The 19,449-nt window shown below is 46.3% G+C and overlaps 1 protein-coding gene across 2 annotated transcripts in view; it reads right to left on the reverse strand.

Moving 5' to 3' along the window:
* The window catches only part of RAB6A (RAB6A, member RAS oncogene family), a 109,617-nt gene extending 95,373 nt beyond the window's left edge, over positions 1 to 14,244 (reverse strand). Inside the window, exon 1 of one of the 2 annotated variants that reach the window (XM_050931080.1) lies at positions 13,982 to 14,244. In XM_050931080.1, the coding sequence (XP_050787037.1) occupies positions 13,982 to 14,051 (70 nt within the window). In that variant the 5' untranslated portion in view covers positions 14,052 to 14,244. The remainder of the gene's footprint in view (positions 1 to 13,981) is intronic. The other variant, XM_050931073.1, reaches the window with a different exon arrangement.
* Between the last annotated feature and the right edge of the window lie 5,205 nt (positions 14,245 to 19,449).

Genomic DNA, 19,449 nt, shown 5'->3' on the forward strand with positions numbered 1-19,449 from the left:
AAGATCCCAGGACCCCTGAATCCTCTGGGTGGCCTTGTTATAGAGCAGACAGAAACAATCACAGAACCAGACAGAGACTATGCAGATAAACATACAAAAGAATACAGAAGTGAGGATTTCACAACTACATCTATACAGACATACGGGTTTTCCAGTTGTGTCTATTGATAAGTGAGTTCTTACCAGACAGAAAACTATCAAACTAAATTTCCTTTTACATGTTCTAGGCTCTTCCCTTTCTCTGGAGATGATCGATCTGATCACCTTCCTAACAGCCCCAGATTGCCTTATTTCAATGTGACTAAACAGGGCCTCAGACTGTCACAGTGAGAGTAGGCCCTTACACAGATAGAATCAAAATCAGTGTCTCTCTTTTATACCTCTATAACTAACTAAGTGATAAGAATATACCTAAATTCTTAAAGCATAGGCCTTTGTACACAGGCTTGAATATCTATATCCTAACAGGGCTCTGCATTTTAATGTAATTTTAAATGAAGCTTCTTAAACATTTTAAAAACCTTATTTACTTTACATACAAAATAGTTTAATTATATATTATAGACTTATAGAAAGAGACCTTCTAAAAACATTACAACGTAGTATTACTGGCACGCTAAACCTTAAATCAGAGTGAATAAATGTAGACTCGGCACACCACTTCTGAAAGGTTGCCGACCCCTGATCTAGAGACTCTTGGTGTAAGCAAGGTCTGCAGGATTTCATGAGGCTCTCATATTCCTAAGGGCCGGAAGGTATCAGGCTCAATGGATACTCATGGTAATAGTGAGCATCTTGAGATGGAATCTCATTGATAAGATAGACATCCTAAGCATCCTAAAACTGGGGACCAATATGCACCGCACACACAGCAAGAGACAGTCCCTGTCCTGAAGAGCTTGCATTCCAAAGAGCCAAATGCTGGGAGGGGAATCAGAAGCACAGAGAGATTAACTGACCCAAAGTCACACAGCAGGTAAGTGCCAGGGCTAGGAATGAAACAATCTCTTGACTCCCAATCCACTGGATCATTCTGCAGCTCTTCTCGATCAGCAGGTTGTTTAAAAAAAGAACAACTTTCCGACCGAGCTTAGATGAGGCACCATGCATGCGCATACCTTGGAGCAAACGTGCTTCCCCTTAAGCAATACACTTCAGAGGAGGAATAATGCTAAACCCCTCCCTCTCTGATCTAGCACTGGAGGGACATACATTTGTTGGTTCTAATTAATTGCAAGAACCATTCTTCACTTCTTTCTAAAACCCTCCAAAACACAGACAAATAAGAGCATCTTTAATGCATTCATTCCATGCGGTAGGAGGAACTGCTTTTAAGTGGCACTGTGATCCTGTGGATTGGACACTACGCTGGGACTCAAGAGAAATTCTGTTCCAGCTCTGCAGCTGCCAATTCACTGCACAGTGGCTGCGGAGCCTCAGTCCTGTCCCCTCTTACAAGTGTTTTAAGATCTCTGGTTGGACACGAAACAGGAGCTCCCCTCCCACTTCCATTCAGATTGAAGAGGAATTGGTGGTCAGTTTAGCAGATGACTGAAGGGATGTTTACATTGCAAAGAATGTGTTCTTAAGCCATGTTAGCTAACCTGAGTTAAAAAGCAGTGAAGAAACAGCAACTTGGTTTTTCGCTCAAGTTAAGCGCTTGAGTTCAACCCCAGGTTCCTTTATCGGATTTAACTTGAGCAGCCAACACGAGGTGCCATGTCTTCATTGCTATTTTAACCAGTGACAGCACCCTGGGTTAGCTAACCCAAGCTGTGTGTATATATATTTTTGCGCAGTGTTGACATACCCTCAAGAGCCACGTCTCCTTGCGCTCCCTGTTCTCAATGGAAAAAAATAAAAATAATTCTTTGAAAGCAAAGCACCTGAAGAGACCAACCAAAAGCAGTCTGGCCTATCTGAACCAGGCATTTCAGACAAGTACTTGCCAGTCGTTTATCTCTAAACTATTCGACACATACCAAAGAAAGCAATTCTGACACTCCCTACATGTCTCAGGTAGGCACTCATGTAATTCTTTCCTCTCCTCCCCCTCCCCTCCTCTGGAAAGGAAATGCAAGCAGCTTACATTGTGCTGAAAGTTCAGACACCTGAAATGTAAGGCAAAGGGCAGTCAGTCAATGCCCTCAAGGGCTGTTGTGCTGTCTCATGACAGAAGCTGGAAAGACAAGACAGAGCTCAACACTGAGGGCTTGTCTACATCAGAAAGTTGCAGCGCTGGTGAGGGAGTTACAGCGCTGCAACTTAGGAGGTGTACACATCTGCAGGGCACCACCAGCGCTGCAACTCCCTGTTTGCAGCGCTGGCCGTACTCCCGTTTTGTCTCGGGTGTAGAGGATCCAGCGCTGGTGATCCAGCGCTGGTAATCAAGTATAGACACTTACCAGCGCTTTTCTTGACCTCCGTGGAATAAGCAGGTATCCCAGCATACCTGAGGAAGCCTCTGGTAATCAAGCTGGTCTCCTTCCCCATCTTGCTCTCGCGTTCCCCGAACCCCGAGCAAGCAGGTCTCCTTCCCTGAGGTTTGCTGGGTGGTTCCGGGAACGCGAGAGCAAACCGCGGCGAAGCTGGTCTCCTTCCCCGGTTTGCTCTCTCGTTCCCCGAACCCCGAGCAAGCAGGTCTTCCCTGCGGTTTGCAGGGTGGTTCGGGGAACGCGAGAGCAAACCGCGGCGAAGCTGGACTCCTTTCCCGGTTTTCTCTCTCGTTCCCCGAACCCCCGAACAAGCAGGTCTCCTTCCCTGCGGTTTGCAGGGGGGTTCGGGGAACGCGAGAGCAAACCGCGGCGAAGCTGGTCTCCTTTCCCGGTTTGCTCTCGCGTTCCCCGAACAAGCAGGTCTCCTTCCCTGCGGTTTGCAGGGTGGTTCGGGGAACGCGAGAGCAAACCGGGAAAGGAGACCAGCTTCGCCGCGGTTTGCTCTCGCGTTCCCCGAACAAGCAGGTCTCCTTCCCTGCGGTTTGCAGGGTGGTTCGGGGAACGCGAGAGCAAACCGCGGCGAAGCTGGTCTCCTTTCCCGGTTTGCTCTCGCGTTCCCCGAACCCCCCTTGAAGCCGCCCAACAGCGCTGCAGTGTGGCCACATCTAACACCACTTGCAGCGCTGGTTGCTGTAAGTGTGGCCACTCTGCAGCGCTGGCCCTATACAGCTGTACTAATACAGCTGTAACAACCAGCGCTGCAAAATTTTAGATGTAGACATGGCCTGAAACCAGGAATCAGACAGACATGGCTAGCAGCTGATCTGGAATATCTGACCCATTCTCACACAGCCAAGTTGTGTGCAGAAAGACTCAATGATATGTCTCAGAATGGTAGCTGTGTTAGTCTGTATCAGCCAAAAGAATGAGTGCTTGTGCCACCTTAGAGACTAACAAATTTATTTTTATTTTTAAATAAATGTGTTAGTTTAAGGTGCCACAAGTACTCCCCGTTCAATTACGACAGTTACAGTCAAAGGTTAGGTTTTTTGGTTTGTTTATGTTACCACACCCACTTTATACACAATGTCATTCGGGAACCCATTTCCTTCTCGGGTGAAGGACTAACTGTGACCAAGTACCACAGGAGAAGATCCCCAAATAATTCCTTTTCAGAGTTCAAGGTTCTCCCAAAGGGATTAAATTAGAAAATTCAAAGTGAAGACGACCACAAACATCTCTCTCTGGATTTTTATTTAAATTGCAAATTCCTGGGGCAGAGGTTGTCTTTTCATTATAAGTTTGTGCTGTGATTAGTACAATAGGGTCACAGTCCATGACTGGGGCATCTAGACAACCACAACACAAATATTGCATCATTTCCCTACAACGTATTCTTAACTGGACGAGGTCTTTTCTGGAGAAAGAGAGAAAAGTCTTGGGATATTTCATTTAGTAGAGTGGACTGGTCTGCCACTTTACATTTTTCTGAGTGCTCTTATGGGCTCAGAAGCCCTCTCTCAAGCGGAGAGAGAGATTAGATCATCCACCAATTGACCAAGAGAGGCAGAAACTTGCATTCCACCTGGGGCGCACTTATAAAAAAAAAAAAAAGGCCCATCCTCCTCCAGATTGTGTGGGATTTATACGGCAACTAAAATAAGGAGAAGCCAGGATGGAGACATAATTGCCAGGGAAGACTTATGATCTGAAGTGAAAGGTATTAGAGGTGGTTGTCTGGCAGAAGAGCCAAAATTTGGATTAAAGGAAGCTGAGGCAGTTTTAAGAGTAATGGAAACGGAGGGAGCTGGAGGAATGACGAGATGATCATAATGGTCCCTTCTGACCTTAAAGTCTATGATTCTATGAACAGACAGTTAAGACATGCACATGAAGAACTGATTGCAGGGGCCAGCTCTGAAGGCTGAGGCTGTTGGATGTAGAGGCTGTAGGAACACGAGTTGACAGGTTGGTCCCGAAACAGGGCAGGCTCCTTCGAGCTGCTCTCGAGAAAGCGCTATGCAAGGCATTCAAGAGGTCAGAGATGAAAGCTCTGTGTCTGCCTGAGGCTCTGTGCCAAACTCCCATGGGGCTATCAGTCTGTTCAGCCTTTTTAATCGGAGCCTCCTTTCGCTGCACAGCATGGCCACAGATGCGTAGGGATGGTCTGCTGCAGCAGCAGGAACTGCTTAGGTAAAGCTATCCCAGAAGTCTCCAGAGTAGTTCTGCAGGATGAAGCATTTTCTTTAGTTGGAGTTTCAGCCATTTTGAGTGAACTGTGGACACATTTTATTTAAAAGCTGCTGCTGCAAACTCACTAACGTGAAGCCAGAAGAACAAGCCGGTCACAGCAGCTCTCAGGAGGGACCAAAAGAAGGCATCAAGCCTCCAGCATTGGGATTTGTCTGCTGATGCCTATTACAACAAGGAGGAATTAAAATCTGCTGTGGACCAGGTGCTACAGACACAGCCAAATCATGCAGCTAAAAAACAACAATTGAACAACTCTGTTCATTTCTTCAGAACTGACTGCGCACCAGGGACTAAGATCCTGGGTGATTCAGTTGCCTCTGTAATAGAAAGTGTTCTCCAGTTGTCTGTATTTCTAATGCCCTCTACCAAATTCGAAGCTCCAGCTGCTCTCACTGAGATTCAATCCTGGTGCACGGTGCCCTTTTGCTCTTTGCATTTAAAATAAAGGATATCCTCTCATTCCCCCTCCAACCCAGACATCCACTGGATTTTCTCCCAGCCACCTTTTTTTTTTGGCTGGGGGCAGAGGGAGCAGGTAAGGAACCGATACCACCAACTTTTCCAGAATGTAACACCTTCATTAAAAGAAGTTAAATACTTCCACAGAGAAAGTTTTCCCAAGAGCGGACTGAGGCAGCATTGTCTTCCCATGACTGCAGACTGCTCCACTGCCCCCCGGCTCAGAGCTTTCCTAACCTACAGATATGAAAACTGATCCGTTTCCACAGCAGCTATCCAGAATTTTGTTGGCAGCAGTGAAACTGATAAGGATCACATCAATTTCATTCTGTTACTGACTGCTTTCCCCGTGCTCACAGCTTTGCCAATGAGGCTCTTAGGAGGTCTCATCTCCTTTTCATCTAAGGCAGACTATACAGTTTCCACTACTTTACTAGTATTTGAGATCAAAAACTTTAAGTAAATTAACTGCAACTCAAACCTGATCAGATGCAAACTGTGCTTGCTGACAAGGTGAAACATTTTGAGGAATGAGCCTAGGTGGCCTCTATGCTAACTACTGAGTAAACTGCCCTATCTTTTAATATAATGGTTTAGTCAGTTAACTGTGGAATTCATTCCCACAAAATACACTGCAAAAGAAGAGCAGTAAGTCTGAAGTTAAAACAGCAAGACTTTAAAGGGCTGGAAAGGATCTGAACCCACATGTTTCAGAGTATAAGCCAACCTCTAAATGAAGGCAGGTTAGAAGAAACTCTCTTTGTGGGGTGGGTTATTCCATCACTTCCAACTGCAGAGTTTCTTGCACATGCCTCTGAAGCAGCTGATTCTGCCCACTGATGAAGACAAGATCTAGGACTGTTCAGCTAATCTGGCAGGTGGTGGGATTTTTCAGAGCTCTTTTTCACTCACTTTATCCAGAACACCTTGGCCAGTTCTGGGAAAACGCTTTATCCAGTTCCTGGGAATCCAACAAATCAGTTCAACCGCAGACTCATCACTGCAGTTTCTTTACAGTCATACAATCAAACTACACTTGACTTGATCAGACTCAAGTTGAGGGCGGGGGTGTTTACAGGGCATACCACACATCCAATGTACATAATCATGATACTCAATAGTATTAAGTGTATCATCCACTTTATGACTGATCTAACTTATGATTAGTCTACTAATTTTTGTAACCAATCCCTGTACAGATCATGAACCGTCCACGAGCTACAAAGTATGCTAGTGAGCAATGCTGCAGCTGCAAGCTTATCAACCACTCCTCACCTTTTTTTTTTTTAATCTAACTGTTATTTACAAGCCCACTTGTGAGTTTATGCTTTGTCCATTGTTAACCTCGGTTTCCTTACTTCTTTCTGCATTGTTTATGCAAGGCCTACAGCATGGCAATCCCCATGTTATGTTTCAGCCTTGGGAATATCTTATTAGAGCTATCTAAGTTCCTAAATATTTGGGTATCACAGTGGCCCTGTGACTCAGACCAGGCCAGAAAGCTCTAACTGCTCCTTTCTGGTGCGAACCTTTTGAGAGGCATTCATTTGTGACACTTCGAGGAGAGGCTGTCAAGTGCTCTACTAAGAAATATTTCTTGACGGCTATCCTGAGACTTTGTGCAGTACTGAGTGACTGCCATGAGCATGGAACATCAGTGCTCAGAGCTCTGCAATTCCTTCCTAGTCAGTTACAGGTGTAAGTTACTGCTCATCTCTGTTGCCCTCAATGGTCAGGGGTATCTACACCTCAGCCTATGCCACATATGGCAGTAGAGATTGACTGAGATGCTCTTGCTGTGTGGGTTGCTGGGTTAAGTCCCTGGAGCAGAAGAAGAATCCATACTTTTGGGATTCCCTCTCCTTCATGGTACAACAGACCCTGAAATTTGGGAAATTTGGATTGGTACCGACTTTATGTTTTGTTGACTATTTTTAAAATCTGACCTATTAAAGTAGGATGGTGAGTTAGCAGCAGTTCTGGTAGCAACAGTTTAGTGACATGATTTGGGCTGGGCTGCACACGTAACTTAGGGGTGTTAAGTTGTAATTTGTTGCCATGGCAGTAGACTGGTCAGGTACCAGGTGGGAGGTGGGGAGAGACTTTGGGGCAAGTATTGGTTTTAGCTGGGGCCGGCCTCTACTGGCAGTTGGTATGTTAAGGATTGTCTCTCTGTCTTTGTGAAAATGTGAGAAAGAAAATAAAATACCAAAATAAGCACTGAACAACAGTTTGATCTCCAACCTCTTTTGTGCAACTGCAGGGAGGGGGGAGGGACATGACTTCCCCAAGGCCAATTTATATGAGTGCAATCTAAGACCAGACATTCTAGAAGGCTAAGAAAAGAGCTCTGAAAAGATTTAACTGTTTAGCAGCTCAGTGCAGCCAAGGCTGGAGTTCTGGCTACAGCAGTGATTTGTCAGGGTGCAGAGTGGGCCGGCAGTGAAGCACAATTCAGAATGGTATGCAGAACAAAACAGAGATCATACTCCCCTCGAGGAGCCAGTCGAGACCATCAGCGTATTCTGAGAACTCACCACATGTTCACATAAATTTAACATGAGTCACTACCATGGTGAAGAGCTGCAGTCAAAACAGTTTTTCCTCCTAGTTTAGAAGCATTCTACTGAGCCAGCAAGAGTTACTTAGGAAGAGTGAGCTCCAAGTCAGCTTGTGCACATAAACAGTCTGCAGGGGGCTCAAATAATAAAATGAGTGCAGGTATTTATTTTGAGTTTAACTAGGCTCATTCATACTAGGAAAGACGTTTTCAGGGACTTAAATCTTCCCTCTGGGAGAAACTATTACCAGCACAGAAGCAGCTGTCACTAGCAAACTTCTCCTGAAAGTTAGGGAACCAGTGACCACAAGAGAATTTTAGTTATTACAGGATTATAGGAAGACATGGTCACATGTAGAAGGTGAGCAGAAAAGCCATTTACCCCATGTGGGCCATATTTCAGGTCCTCAAAACACAGCTCTTTCCTGCAGCAGCATACACCACATCACAGCACCTGCACCACACATGGGGATAACATTCCTTACGCCAACTGAGGTGTATGTACATTTAATTTTTTAGAATTAATGAACTGCAAACCCAGGTTTTAGCAGGCAAGTGACAAGGGAACTAATTGTTTCTTGTTTTCAGATGTTATCTTACCTGTCTTCTTTAAGGAGTTTAACAAGTCACTGTGGTTTGGAAGAAAGAGCATGGAATTAGCAGCCCAGGGGCCCTAAATTCTAATCCTGGCTCTACCATTGGCCACATAGGCTCAGACAAGGTACTTAACCTTTGTTTTAGCTTCTCTAAGGCAAAACGGGGATAACATCTACCCACTGCCTCACAACAGTGAGGCAAGATTAGCTACTTCTACATCCAAAGGCTAACTGGTGGATTTGGTCTTGTCTACTCTACTGCATGGGGTCGATCTAAGATGTGCAATTTCAGCTAGAGAATAGCATAGCTGAAGTCAACGTACTGAGATCTACTCGTCTTCACTGCAGTAAGTCGACAGCTGATGCTCTCCTATCGACTCCGCTTGTGCTCCTCGCTCTGGTGGGGTACCGAGTCGATGGGGGAGAGCTCAGCGGTCGATTTATCGACCCCCCGCTGGAGCGATTGCTGGGTAGTGTAGACAAGCCCTTAAACAGTTGTATTTTTTAGAACTCAGTTCACCTTTAGGGGCAGGGAAGATCATTTAATCTCTATCCATTTTGTAGATGGCATTTGCATAAATGCAGACAACTGCTAGTGTCTTTGGATCCAAACACAACATCTCTCTCTCTCTAATGAAGCCATCCTCCAACAGATGATATATAGTCAACACGCATCTGGCCTCCATTATTATAGTATCAGATTGCCTCACAACCCTTATGCTATGTCTACACTACAAGCACTACAGTGAAACAGCTGCAGCTACACCTACCCCACTGTAGTACAGAAACTTGCTACAGCAACAGAAAAGTTTTCCCATCACTGCATAGTTAATCCACCCCCTCGAGAGGCAGTAGCTAGGTCGATGGAAGAATTATTCCTTCAGCCTTTGTCTACACTAGGGTTTAGGGTATCTTAACTACATATTTTGCACTCTGAGTGATGTATCTAGGTTGACCTAAGTGTTAAGTGTAGATCAGGCCTTGATGTATTATTGTCACCACACATCTGTAAGGTAGGGAAATACTATTATCCCATTTGACAGATGGAGAACTGAGACAAGAGGTGTAAGTGACTTGCCTAAAGACACATGGGAAGTCTGTGGAAGAACAAGGAATTAAACCCAGGTCTCCTGAATCCCAGGCTGCAGCCCTAACCACTGGACCTCAATAACAATATCCCAAATACAGTGGAACAAGGGGTAAACACAGGAACGAGAGAAGGATACAAGATTTTAATCTTTGGCAGGCAAGATCAATGCTTCTTCAGACTTGTCTTCACTGCAAGTTTAATCATACTTGAAGAATCAAGTTACATGGTGATGATGTCCTCAGTTGCTGACTACTAAGCTGAGATCACCACTGTGTCAGGCAGTCACACACAAGCCTCTGGTCCCATGGCTAGCTGACATGGAAACCATGACTCGGTCGGCTCTATACTGGCCAGCATTGTGTCAACTAACCCAATTGTTAAGTCATTTCAAAACACAATTAAATATATCCCCTAGCTGTTGCACAACACTTAGATACCGTGATGATACAGTGCTTTAGAAAATAGATACAGATTGACATAGCTGATTTTTCTGGTCATCCATTGCAGGGCAGCATCTATAGCCTGGGGAAAAGGCAGACAGACATTCTCTCCCCACCCCTACCTGACATACCAATGCAAGTGATTTCTTGCTTCGCATTTGATGTCCCTGTATAGATGCCCTCCAGGTTTCCTTTCTAATAAAACTCACGGTATAAACACATGCAATGAAATCAGCAAGAGTAATACTTCTATTACCTGCCACTGGCATACAATTCTTCCTGCCTGCTCAGATAGGAAACTGGTGAGGTATAACAAGAATGAAAGGAGGGGCATACATGCAAGACAAAAATGAAGAGAACAAGACCGCTGAACATTTTCTAGTTTACAAGCACACAGCAATTTTATTTGAAAAATTACTTTAATAAGGGTGGTTTGTGCCACTCCAGCTGATAATCTGAACCAGAAAGAGCAATTAAATATTAACTTGAGACATTTAGTCTGCCAGAAATCACCTGAAAGAAAACACGATCAAAAGGTACCGGAGACTGATTTTTTATATCTATCTTACTCTAGCTGCATCTAAATCCTCAGCACAAAGCTCCATCTTTTCAGGGAAGATTAACATATTTAACACTACTAAACTCTATGTAATCTGCAATAATGGAAATAGTAATTCAATCAAGGCTAGCACCAGTTAAATTTTACTCACTGCTAGCCTAATAAGTGTCTTTATACCACAGACAAAAAAGACAAGGTTCAAACAGAGCTCTTTTTAGCCAGACAAGGAATAAATTGCAGGCTGGTGAGGAATCCAGAGACATTTGCAGCAAGTATTGCTAATCTAGTTTGGAAGTAAAAATGTACTTCAGCTGAGAACAAGCACCCTGCAGTAAATCCTGAAAGAAGCTGCAAGTGATTTTATGTCATCCAGCCAACACACCACCACAGACTGATCGGCACTGGCAGAAGACTGCAGCAGTGTGTCAGCTTTCCTTCTCCAGCATGGAGAGCTCTCAAGGTATTGATTCAACTAAAGCATGAATGGCAGGCAATATAAGTAACTGAGGAGACACCGGAAGTGGGGAGAAGGTGGAGGTTTATAATCTTAAAAAAAAAAAAAAAAAACAAACAAACCAATCAGAAGCACACACATCTTAGTACAGCAGGAGAACCTGCAGCAGATAACAAGGAATAGCATAATCAGGAAGAATCACTGCAGACCAAGCAAACATGCCTAGGGAGAAGGCTGCTGTAATATGGCTTAATACAATAAATGTGATTTGCATCTTTTACTGTTAACATTGTTTTCTGTGTCTTATTTAAAACTGAAACCTCCACAAACATATCCAATTTCACATGGCAAGATATTATCCTGTGCAAGCTATTAAAACCTTTGACAAACTCCAATTAAGAATCATGGAACATATATTTATTGAAAAGACTGAATGCAGCTAACACAAGAGGTCTGATCTTAGTCCTGGCATGCATCTCCAGCTAATCAGCAGCACAACCCACTGTAACATTTCACTTGCCATTCTGAAATGACTGAAAGAAAAACAATGCAAAAGCAGCATTCTGTTGTCCTCTGAGCAGCAGTAGGATCTCTTTAATTATGGCCTTCCAACAAGGCAGACAACGATTTAGCTAAACAGGAAGTGAAAAAGATATTCCAGCTGCAGCTTTTTAAACAGATGCTTGATTTGTAAATACTGCTCTTTTACAAGGGTTTCTTTGTTTCTAGATTTCTCAGCACCTTCGCTCACCAACCCGAAAAGGACAAGGAGAATGAGAAAAACGGTGGCAAAATCCAATATTAAAATTCACAGCACTGAGCCACTGCATAATGAGAGATGCATGTGCATTATCTTCATTGCACAGAAGAACATCACTATGGGCACATTTATCTAGTTACCATTACATATAGCGCTTGAAGAGTCAAACAGGCTACTAAAAAAATAATTCATACACAATTACCTCAAGATGGCATGGGGCTGTTTAAACCTCACTTTGAAAGCATGGAAAAAGTAGTGATTTTTCCACTGTACATGAGGATCTCATTTAATCATGTACATCAGAAGTGTGCATTAGTTGGTAGCATTCTGCTACATTGTACTCATGATCATCTCCTTTCCCCCCAACCTCCAAAATATATACGTAGTATTCTCAATGGGAATCATGTAAACCTTTCTGGTACAAATATGATTAGCTCAAGCACAAAAATGAACAGGATTGGAAGATGTGGTAGACACTAGGCGGTCTGCAGTATGTTGGATAGAACTTAAATATGTGAGAAATTCATTTGTCAACTAAGAAAGCTACCTACCGAGATGTAATAAGCAGTACTAGAAACTAAAAATCTTCCTTTGAGACCCATACTAAAAGGCTTCGCCCAAACTAAATATCAGCAACACAAGAAAACAGGCAGCATCAGCATCCCAGGGGTGTGCAGCAAGCACTTTAAACTCATTTTATCAATATTTACTTGGTACGAACAATGTCTTTACACACAACCCTCTTCAGAAATTCTCAGAAAATGGCTGTCCAGGCAGCACCTCACTTTCTGTATTAGGCTACTTACCCAAAAAGATATACAAGTTGGGCATACAGTGTTCACTCCATGAGCATAATATGGAAAAGAGCTTTCTCCCAACAAAGGAAAGAGGCAGAAAACTGCTCATGTATATGGCTTGATTTGCTTTAACAGTAGTCTCCCACCAGCAAAACAGTTTAAAGGAGACTGAAGGGACACCAAAATGTAAGTCATTTCGGAGAAGGTAAAAGGGATCCTTTATGGATTAGCATCCCTTTCCAGACCGATATCAAACCGTATTAGTGCTGGCTGTGGCAGCAGATACCAACTCCACCCCACCCAGGGACAGAAGAGACTAAATATTTTTGCTTCCCTCTAATCAGAGTGTCTCGTTATAGTACATCTTACCAATGCAGACAATATATTTCAATAAAGTAATCCACTCCCAAGGAAGTGAAATCAGGATTTTGCTCTGCATTGGTGAGATAGCGAGGGCCTTTTCCTTAAGAGGAAGTGGGCATTCAGATTTCTTCCATCAAAGAGGGGGAGAGAATTCTCATTTGCTACATTAAATATTTAAGGTGTTAGAAACACTTTGCTGGAATGTAATTCACAGTTTCCTTAAAAAAAATAAAAATCCACTATTTAATAGACTTGCCAGTCTCTGTTTCCACCTTCCCCAGGAAACCAACCTAACCCAGGTCATATGAAATCAGCAGCTGCTTCTACCAGAACTGCACTATTGGATATCTCTCCCCCCCATTAACAAATAGATAGTAATTAAAATACATTCAGAGGAGTACTGGCCAGTCTCATTTTCCCCTCTTGACCCCACTGAAGCAAACACCAGTTGATTCCCCCCCCCCTTTTTTTTTGGGGGGGAGGCTAAATTTAAGACATTAAGGTAAAGATCCCAGTCTAGTATCAGAGGGGTAGCCCTGTTAGTCTGGATCTGTAAAAGCAGCAAAGAGTCCTGTGGCACCTTATAGGCTAACAGACGTTTTGGAGCATGAGCTTTCGTGGGTGAATACATGCATCTGATGAAGTGGGTATTCACCCACCAAAGCTCATGCCCCAAAACGTCTGTTAGTCTATAAGGTGCCACAGGATTCTTTGATCCCAGTCAAGCATCATCCAGCTGCAACCATTTCAAGGGGAGAAATGAATCAATGCACAGAAAGGCGGGGACAGAGGGCGGCTTCCCGCAGCAGTTTCCCAACCCGTCGTTCTCCGCACCAGGTGACAATCGCCCTTCCCCAGCGGGCCGGGCCCGGCTCTGGGACCCAGCGGCACCAAACCCCACACCGTACCGGGCAGAGCGAGAAGCGCGCCCCCTCCGCCCTGGCCCCACGGCGATCGCCGGGCAGGCTCCATTAGCCGGTGGGGCGAGGGGCTGCTCCCCCACACCCCGGCTCCGGGGCAGGGAGGGCACCGCTCGCCCCGCCGCCGCGGGAGAGGCCGGGGCCCGTGGGGGGCCCCGATGGGACGGGGGGCGGGATTCCTGCTCCCGCAGGGGGCGGATCCCGGCCCGGCGGGGGTGCCGGGCCGCTCCCCACTGCCGAGCCTGGGGGGGGGGTCCGGCCGGGGTGAGGCGGGGGCCGGAGCCGGGTCACTCACCGCTCTGCTCGCCCAGGAAAACCAGCTTGAATTTCCGCAGCGGGTTCCCGAAGTCCCCGCCCGTCGACATGCTGCAGCCGCCGCCGCCCCGCGCTCGCTCCGCTCCCCGCGGCGGGACCCGCGTTCGCGCTCTCGGCGGCCGGGAGGGTGGAGCCGGGCAGGGGCCCCGGGGCTGCTGGCAGCGGCGGACAGTCCCCGCCGCCCCTCCTCCCGCACTCCGGTTACCAAGGGAGAGAGCGCGGCGCAACCGCTCGCAACGCTCGGCGCAACCTAACCCGCTGCTCTCCAGCCGGGACTCGGCGCGCCCACACGCGGGCGCGCGCCCGTCCGCCTGCGCCGCCCAATCAGGGGGCAGGGCGCGGCGCGCGTCGGGGCCCATGCGGAGTGTGGCAGCGAGGGCAGAGGGCGGGGCCGGGGCGCAGAGGGGCGGGGCGGAGATGCCTGGCGCCGCCGCAGGCCGGGTGGAGCTGTAGGAGCTGCGGACCGCGAGCTCCCTCCCGCCCTTCGACCAGGCGTTAACCCTGAAACCTAACGAGGGCGGACCCCAGTCAAGGCTGCTAACTAATTCGCTGCTGCTGCCAGCTGTGGTGGGGGTTTCTGGGTGGGGGGGATGTGGGAGCTGAGCAGCTGGCTGCTGGCAAGGTGTCCTGGGTTGGGAAGCTCTGCCACCGAAAGTCTTATGCGTGTCTGGTGCTATGCCCTTGAGAAGGAAGAGCTGTATCCTCCCCATTGCTACTAAGAATAGCCCCTCAGCACTAGAGGGAGGCACATTGTTTGGACAAAAAGGTTGTTTGTTAATAGTTAATTTAGAGACATAGAGTTTAAAGCCAGAAAGGCCCAGAAGATCATCTAGTCTGACCTCCTATGTGTACAGGCCAGCAGCCAGCACCTGCACACTAAACCCATCGGCCGAAATGAGACCAAAGTATTACAGCCCACAGGAGACTAGAGTGCATGTGTTACAGGGAGAGACTAGGATGGATGTTGCTGCACCAGAGCCTGAAGCTCCCACAGTAAATTTGATGTGAATTTGCTTGGTCGTATCAACTTGTAATTTTTATACACAGTTTACAACACAGCCAGACAAAGACGTGCAGCTGTTACCAACCTTGTAACTTTTAGCCCATGGGGCATTGGAGATACAAGTTTAATTCCCCTCGCTGTCTGATATGAAGAAGAGATTTGAATTTGGGTCTCCCATATTGCAGGAAAGTGTCCTAGGCACTGGGCTATGGAATATTCTGGGGTGAGTTTTCCTTAGGGTATGTATACACTGAAAATGTTGCAGTGCTGGACCATGTCAACACAAACACTCCCTACAGCAACATGAGGGGTTTTCCCATTGCTGTAGTAGAACCCGAGCCCACTTATTCACTGACTTTAAAAAACCCTTGCACCCCAATCTGGGTATATGCCGGTTATGCGATATGTATGTATCTTTTCATCCTTGCAAACGGTATCTGTAACCTCCCATAACCCAAGCCTGACCCCAGATGTACAGTACCTTCCCTCTCAACCTGTGTATATTTCATTTCAAGCATTTACTTTAATAAAATATTTAAATCTGTTAATCCACCTCAGTAGCTAGGTCAATGGAAAAATTCTTCTGTCAACCTAGCGTTGTCTGCACCAGCGGGTTGGGTCAGCATGGCTCCATCTCTCAGGAATGTGGATTTTTCACACCCCTGAAAGACATTGCTATCCCAATGTAAGTTTTTGGTGTAGACTAGCCCTTTGTCTCTACTTTTGAAACTATTCCACTGTGTATAAATAATTCAACGGTCATTGGAGCTGGATATGAATCTGAGTCTCCCACCTCCCGGATGAGTGCCCTTGCCAGCAAGCTATAGAGTAATTCTCATTCTCTTTCTGGCCCAATGACTAGTCAAGTAGTTTATACAAAAAATGGCATGGAGCAGCTTTAACAGGAGAGAATACAAGACCACTAGCCTAGACATTAGGGCACACTCCTACAATGTGGGAAAGCCAAGTTCCAATCCATCAGCCCAGCTGTGGTAGTACCCAGGTTTGTAAGGCAACTCACTTCTACCTCCCCTTAGTGTGAAACAGCCTTGTTTGTGCCGGCTGTAGTTCATCTCCCTGAAACCATCAGCCTCTGGCCACACAAGCGCTGCCTTCCAGGTCTCTTCAGATCTCACTCTCTCTCTGCAGGCTAGTGATAGATATACATCAGCCCGCTTGAAGTGTTCTCCTGTTGTGTCCAGCCACTGAACACTCACAGAACTCAACAGGTTTGCGGTCTCTAAAGGAACAGTTTAAATGCAGCTTGGCTGATACAACCCAGGATCAGGTCCTTTATAACATCACAGCATTCCGATATATCTATAGTGAAAATCAAGTTTATTACAAAAGGCTAAGATCTAAGAGCTAGTGAGAAAGGATAAGAAGTGGGAACAGAAATGGTTGCAAATAGAACAAAAGTAGAACACCCTTCTCATAGTCTAAACAGTTTCTCACCTAAAGCAATCTCCCAGCATCACCAGCCAGAACTGGTTGGGATTTCTTTTTCATGAATGCAAAAAGCATTGTCCTCTTTGCTTTCTCGGTAAGGGATAAAAGGATTTTGACCTTCCTTTTCTCCCCCACAGTCCATTGTTTTTGTCCCTAGAGTCAGGCTGACTTCTGTGGCTCCTTTCCTAAGGTGCTGGCTCCAAATTGGTTTCACATCCTCCTGTTCACTCCATGTGAAAAATGGACTTCTACTGTGTTGGCTTACAATGCTTAATTTACATATGAACCTAGTCAGACAGGTGAATCTACATCCCTTTGGCTAGCAGAACCTGTGTGACAAATCTGCTGGGACACAGACACTAAGACATATTTTCAGAATATCTACATATGTAACATAACCCTTTAAATATCATCCATCAATATATCTCACCTTGATTATGAGGATCAGTATGACATAAGCGTGTAATAGACACCTCACACGACCCTTTTTGGATAAACGCTATCTATAGCGGGGCAGTCACCCCACTCCGGCTAAGAGGGGTTAAAAGCAGCCTTAGAGAGGGCTGCAGCTGAGCCAATAGGGTAGGCTTATTGGGAAAGCAGCTACAGCTGAGGCCATGCCCCAATCAGGCCAAGATGGCCCTATAAAAGGGCTGTGAGGCAGGTGCTCAGACAGTCATTCTCTAGAGGTGGAGAGAGATAGGCCTGGTGGCTTGGGAGTGCAGCAGGGTACCTAGAGTGGAGCAGGGCTGGGGAAAGGCCAGAGGAGCTGGTGAGCTCTAGGTGGGAAAACCCTCAGGCTGCAGGCCTTGGTAAAGACTGGGAAGGATACTGGAGTTGCAGAGGTGCAGCCCAGGGTAGGCAAAGGCAGCAGGTCCAAACCCTTCTTGCTGATGATGAGTGGTGTAGACTGCAGTCTGCCCCAGTGAGTGGGAGCTAGATGGTGACGGCAGTAGTCACTGACCTGAGGTGAGGGTAGAGGCTTGGGGGTTCCCCTGGGTGGAGACATTGGCCAGCAGAGGATGCTCCAAGGCTGGAAAATCTAATTCTCTGGATGACCAGCGAGAGGCCCGTGCTGGTGAGTCACTGCATTGCTACACTATGAAAGCAGCATGCGAGGTGTAATGAGTCTGTCAGGCCTGACAGGAACTGTACAGAACAGTGAATCCTTTGCCAATTGGCACTGCAGGGTTTTTGGGGTGACAGCAGCAAAGTTGGAGCACCCTTAAGTACTGCTCTGCACTGGGCTAGCCCCAAACAAGCTGTCAAGAGTAGTTTGAGGATTGCAATCCAGACACACCCTCTTTCCCCAGGAATGCCCCCACCCCGAAAATAAAGCATACGTAAGAATGACCATAGTAGATCAGACCAAGGGTCCATTTAGCTCAGCATCCTTGACAGTGACTGGTGCCAGATGCTGCAGAGGGAATGAACAGAACAGGCCTGTGGGAAGGCTGAAGGGTGACAGGGGAATTGACAGCTTGTTCTACACCACATGAGGAGACCCCTTACAATAGGGAAATTCACTGATAATCAGTTATGGTGACTTCTTGGCCTCTTTACTCCAGCAGAGAAAGGGGTCTAATGATAACAGTGTATCAGGCTTTTCTCTCTGTGCCTTTGTAACCCTCCGGAGTGAGACATCAGTTAGAACCACCACCGCCTGTGGAAAATAGTGCCAATATTCAGTGCCATTGCCCTATACTCATAGCCTTGGAATAGGGACTGAAATGCAACAGATCAGCCTTTCCCTGCTTGCCCCTGGCAGGCCATGCTCACCATGACTGGGGCTGGAACCCAGCCCTGTGTGCAGGTGCTCCAGAGCTGAAGCATCACTAAGCATTTCTTATCTAAAGTGTTTATGGAAATCGTTTTGAAACGTCTCTCTCCCTTTCCGTGGTGACTTTAAATCTAATGTTACATCGGTTTGGTTTTGTCAGCAGTGTTTGGTGTGATGGCCTTGAGGAATAACACTTCCATGCCCGCAGAATGCCTGAGCCCGAGGAAGAGAAAGAAGAGGACATGTTAAGTGAGACCCTGCAAGCCAGTACTGCATTGGACTGAGATCATAGGGCTTGGAAGGCCAATATGACAGACAGCATGGAGAAGGAAAGAGGGGACAGGAAACAGTCCTAAGAGTTCCACAGTACAAGGAGAGGGAAATGCACCAAAATTTAATGGGTCTTCTCAGGCAGCAAATACAAATGCTGCTGACTCTGGCTGATTGTAACAAAATAAATCTGATGAGGTTCAACAAGGACAAGTGCAGAGTCCTACACTTAGGACAGAAGTTCTGCAGAAAAGGCAGCAGTTCTGCAGAAAAGGACCTAGAGGTTACAGTGGGCGAGAAGCTGGATATGAATCAACAGTGTGCCCTTGTTGTCAAGAAGGCTAACAGCATTTGGGGCTGTATAAGTAGAAGCATTGCTAGCAGATCGAGGGATGTGATCATTCTCCTCTATTCGACATTGGTGAGACCTCATCTGGAGTACTGTGTCCAGTTTTGGGCCCCACACTACAAGAATGTGGAAAAATTGGAAGGAGTCCAGTGGAGGGTAACGAAAATGATTAGGGAGCTGGGGCACATGATTTATAAGGAGAAGTTGAGGGAACTGGGATTATTTAGTCTGCAGAAGAGAAGAATGAGGGGGGATTTGCTAGCTGCTTTCAGCCACCTGAAAGGGGGTTCCAAAGAGGATGGATCTAGACTGTTCTCAGTGGTACCAGTTGACAGAACAAGAAGCAATGGTCTCAAGTTGCAGTGGGGGAGGTTTAGGTTGGATATTAGGAAAAACTTTTTCACTAGGAGGGTGGTGAAGCCCTGGAATGGGTTACCTAGGGAGGTGGTGGAATCTTCTTCCTTAGAGGTTTTTAAGGTCAGGCTTGACAAAGCCCTGGCTGGGATGATTTAGTTGGGGGTTGGTCCTGCTTTGAGCAGGGGTTGGACTAGATACCTCCTGAGGTCTCTTCCAACCCTAATATTCTATGATCTACAG

Source organism: Gopherus flavomarginatus, chromosome 1 (assembly GCF_025201925.1).
Source record: "Gopherus flavomarginatus isolate rGopFla2 chromosome 1, rGopFla2.mat.asm, whole genome shotgun sequence".
Taxonomy (NCBI): Eukaryota; Metazoa; Chordata; order Testudines; family Testudinidae; genus Gopherus; species Gopherus flavomarginatus.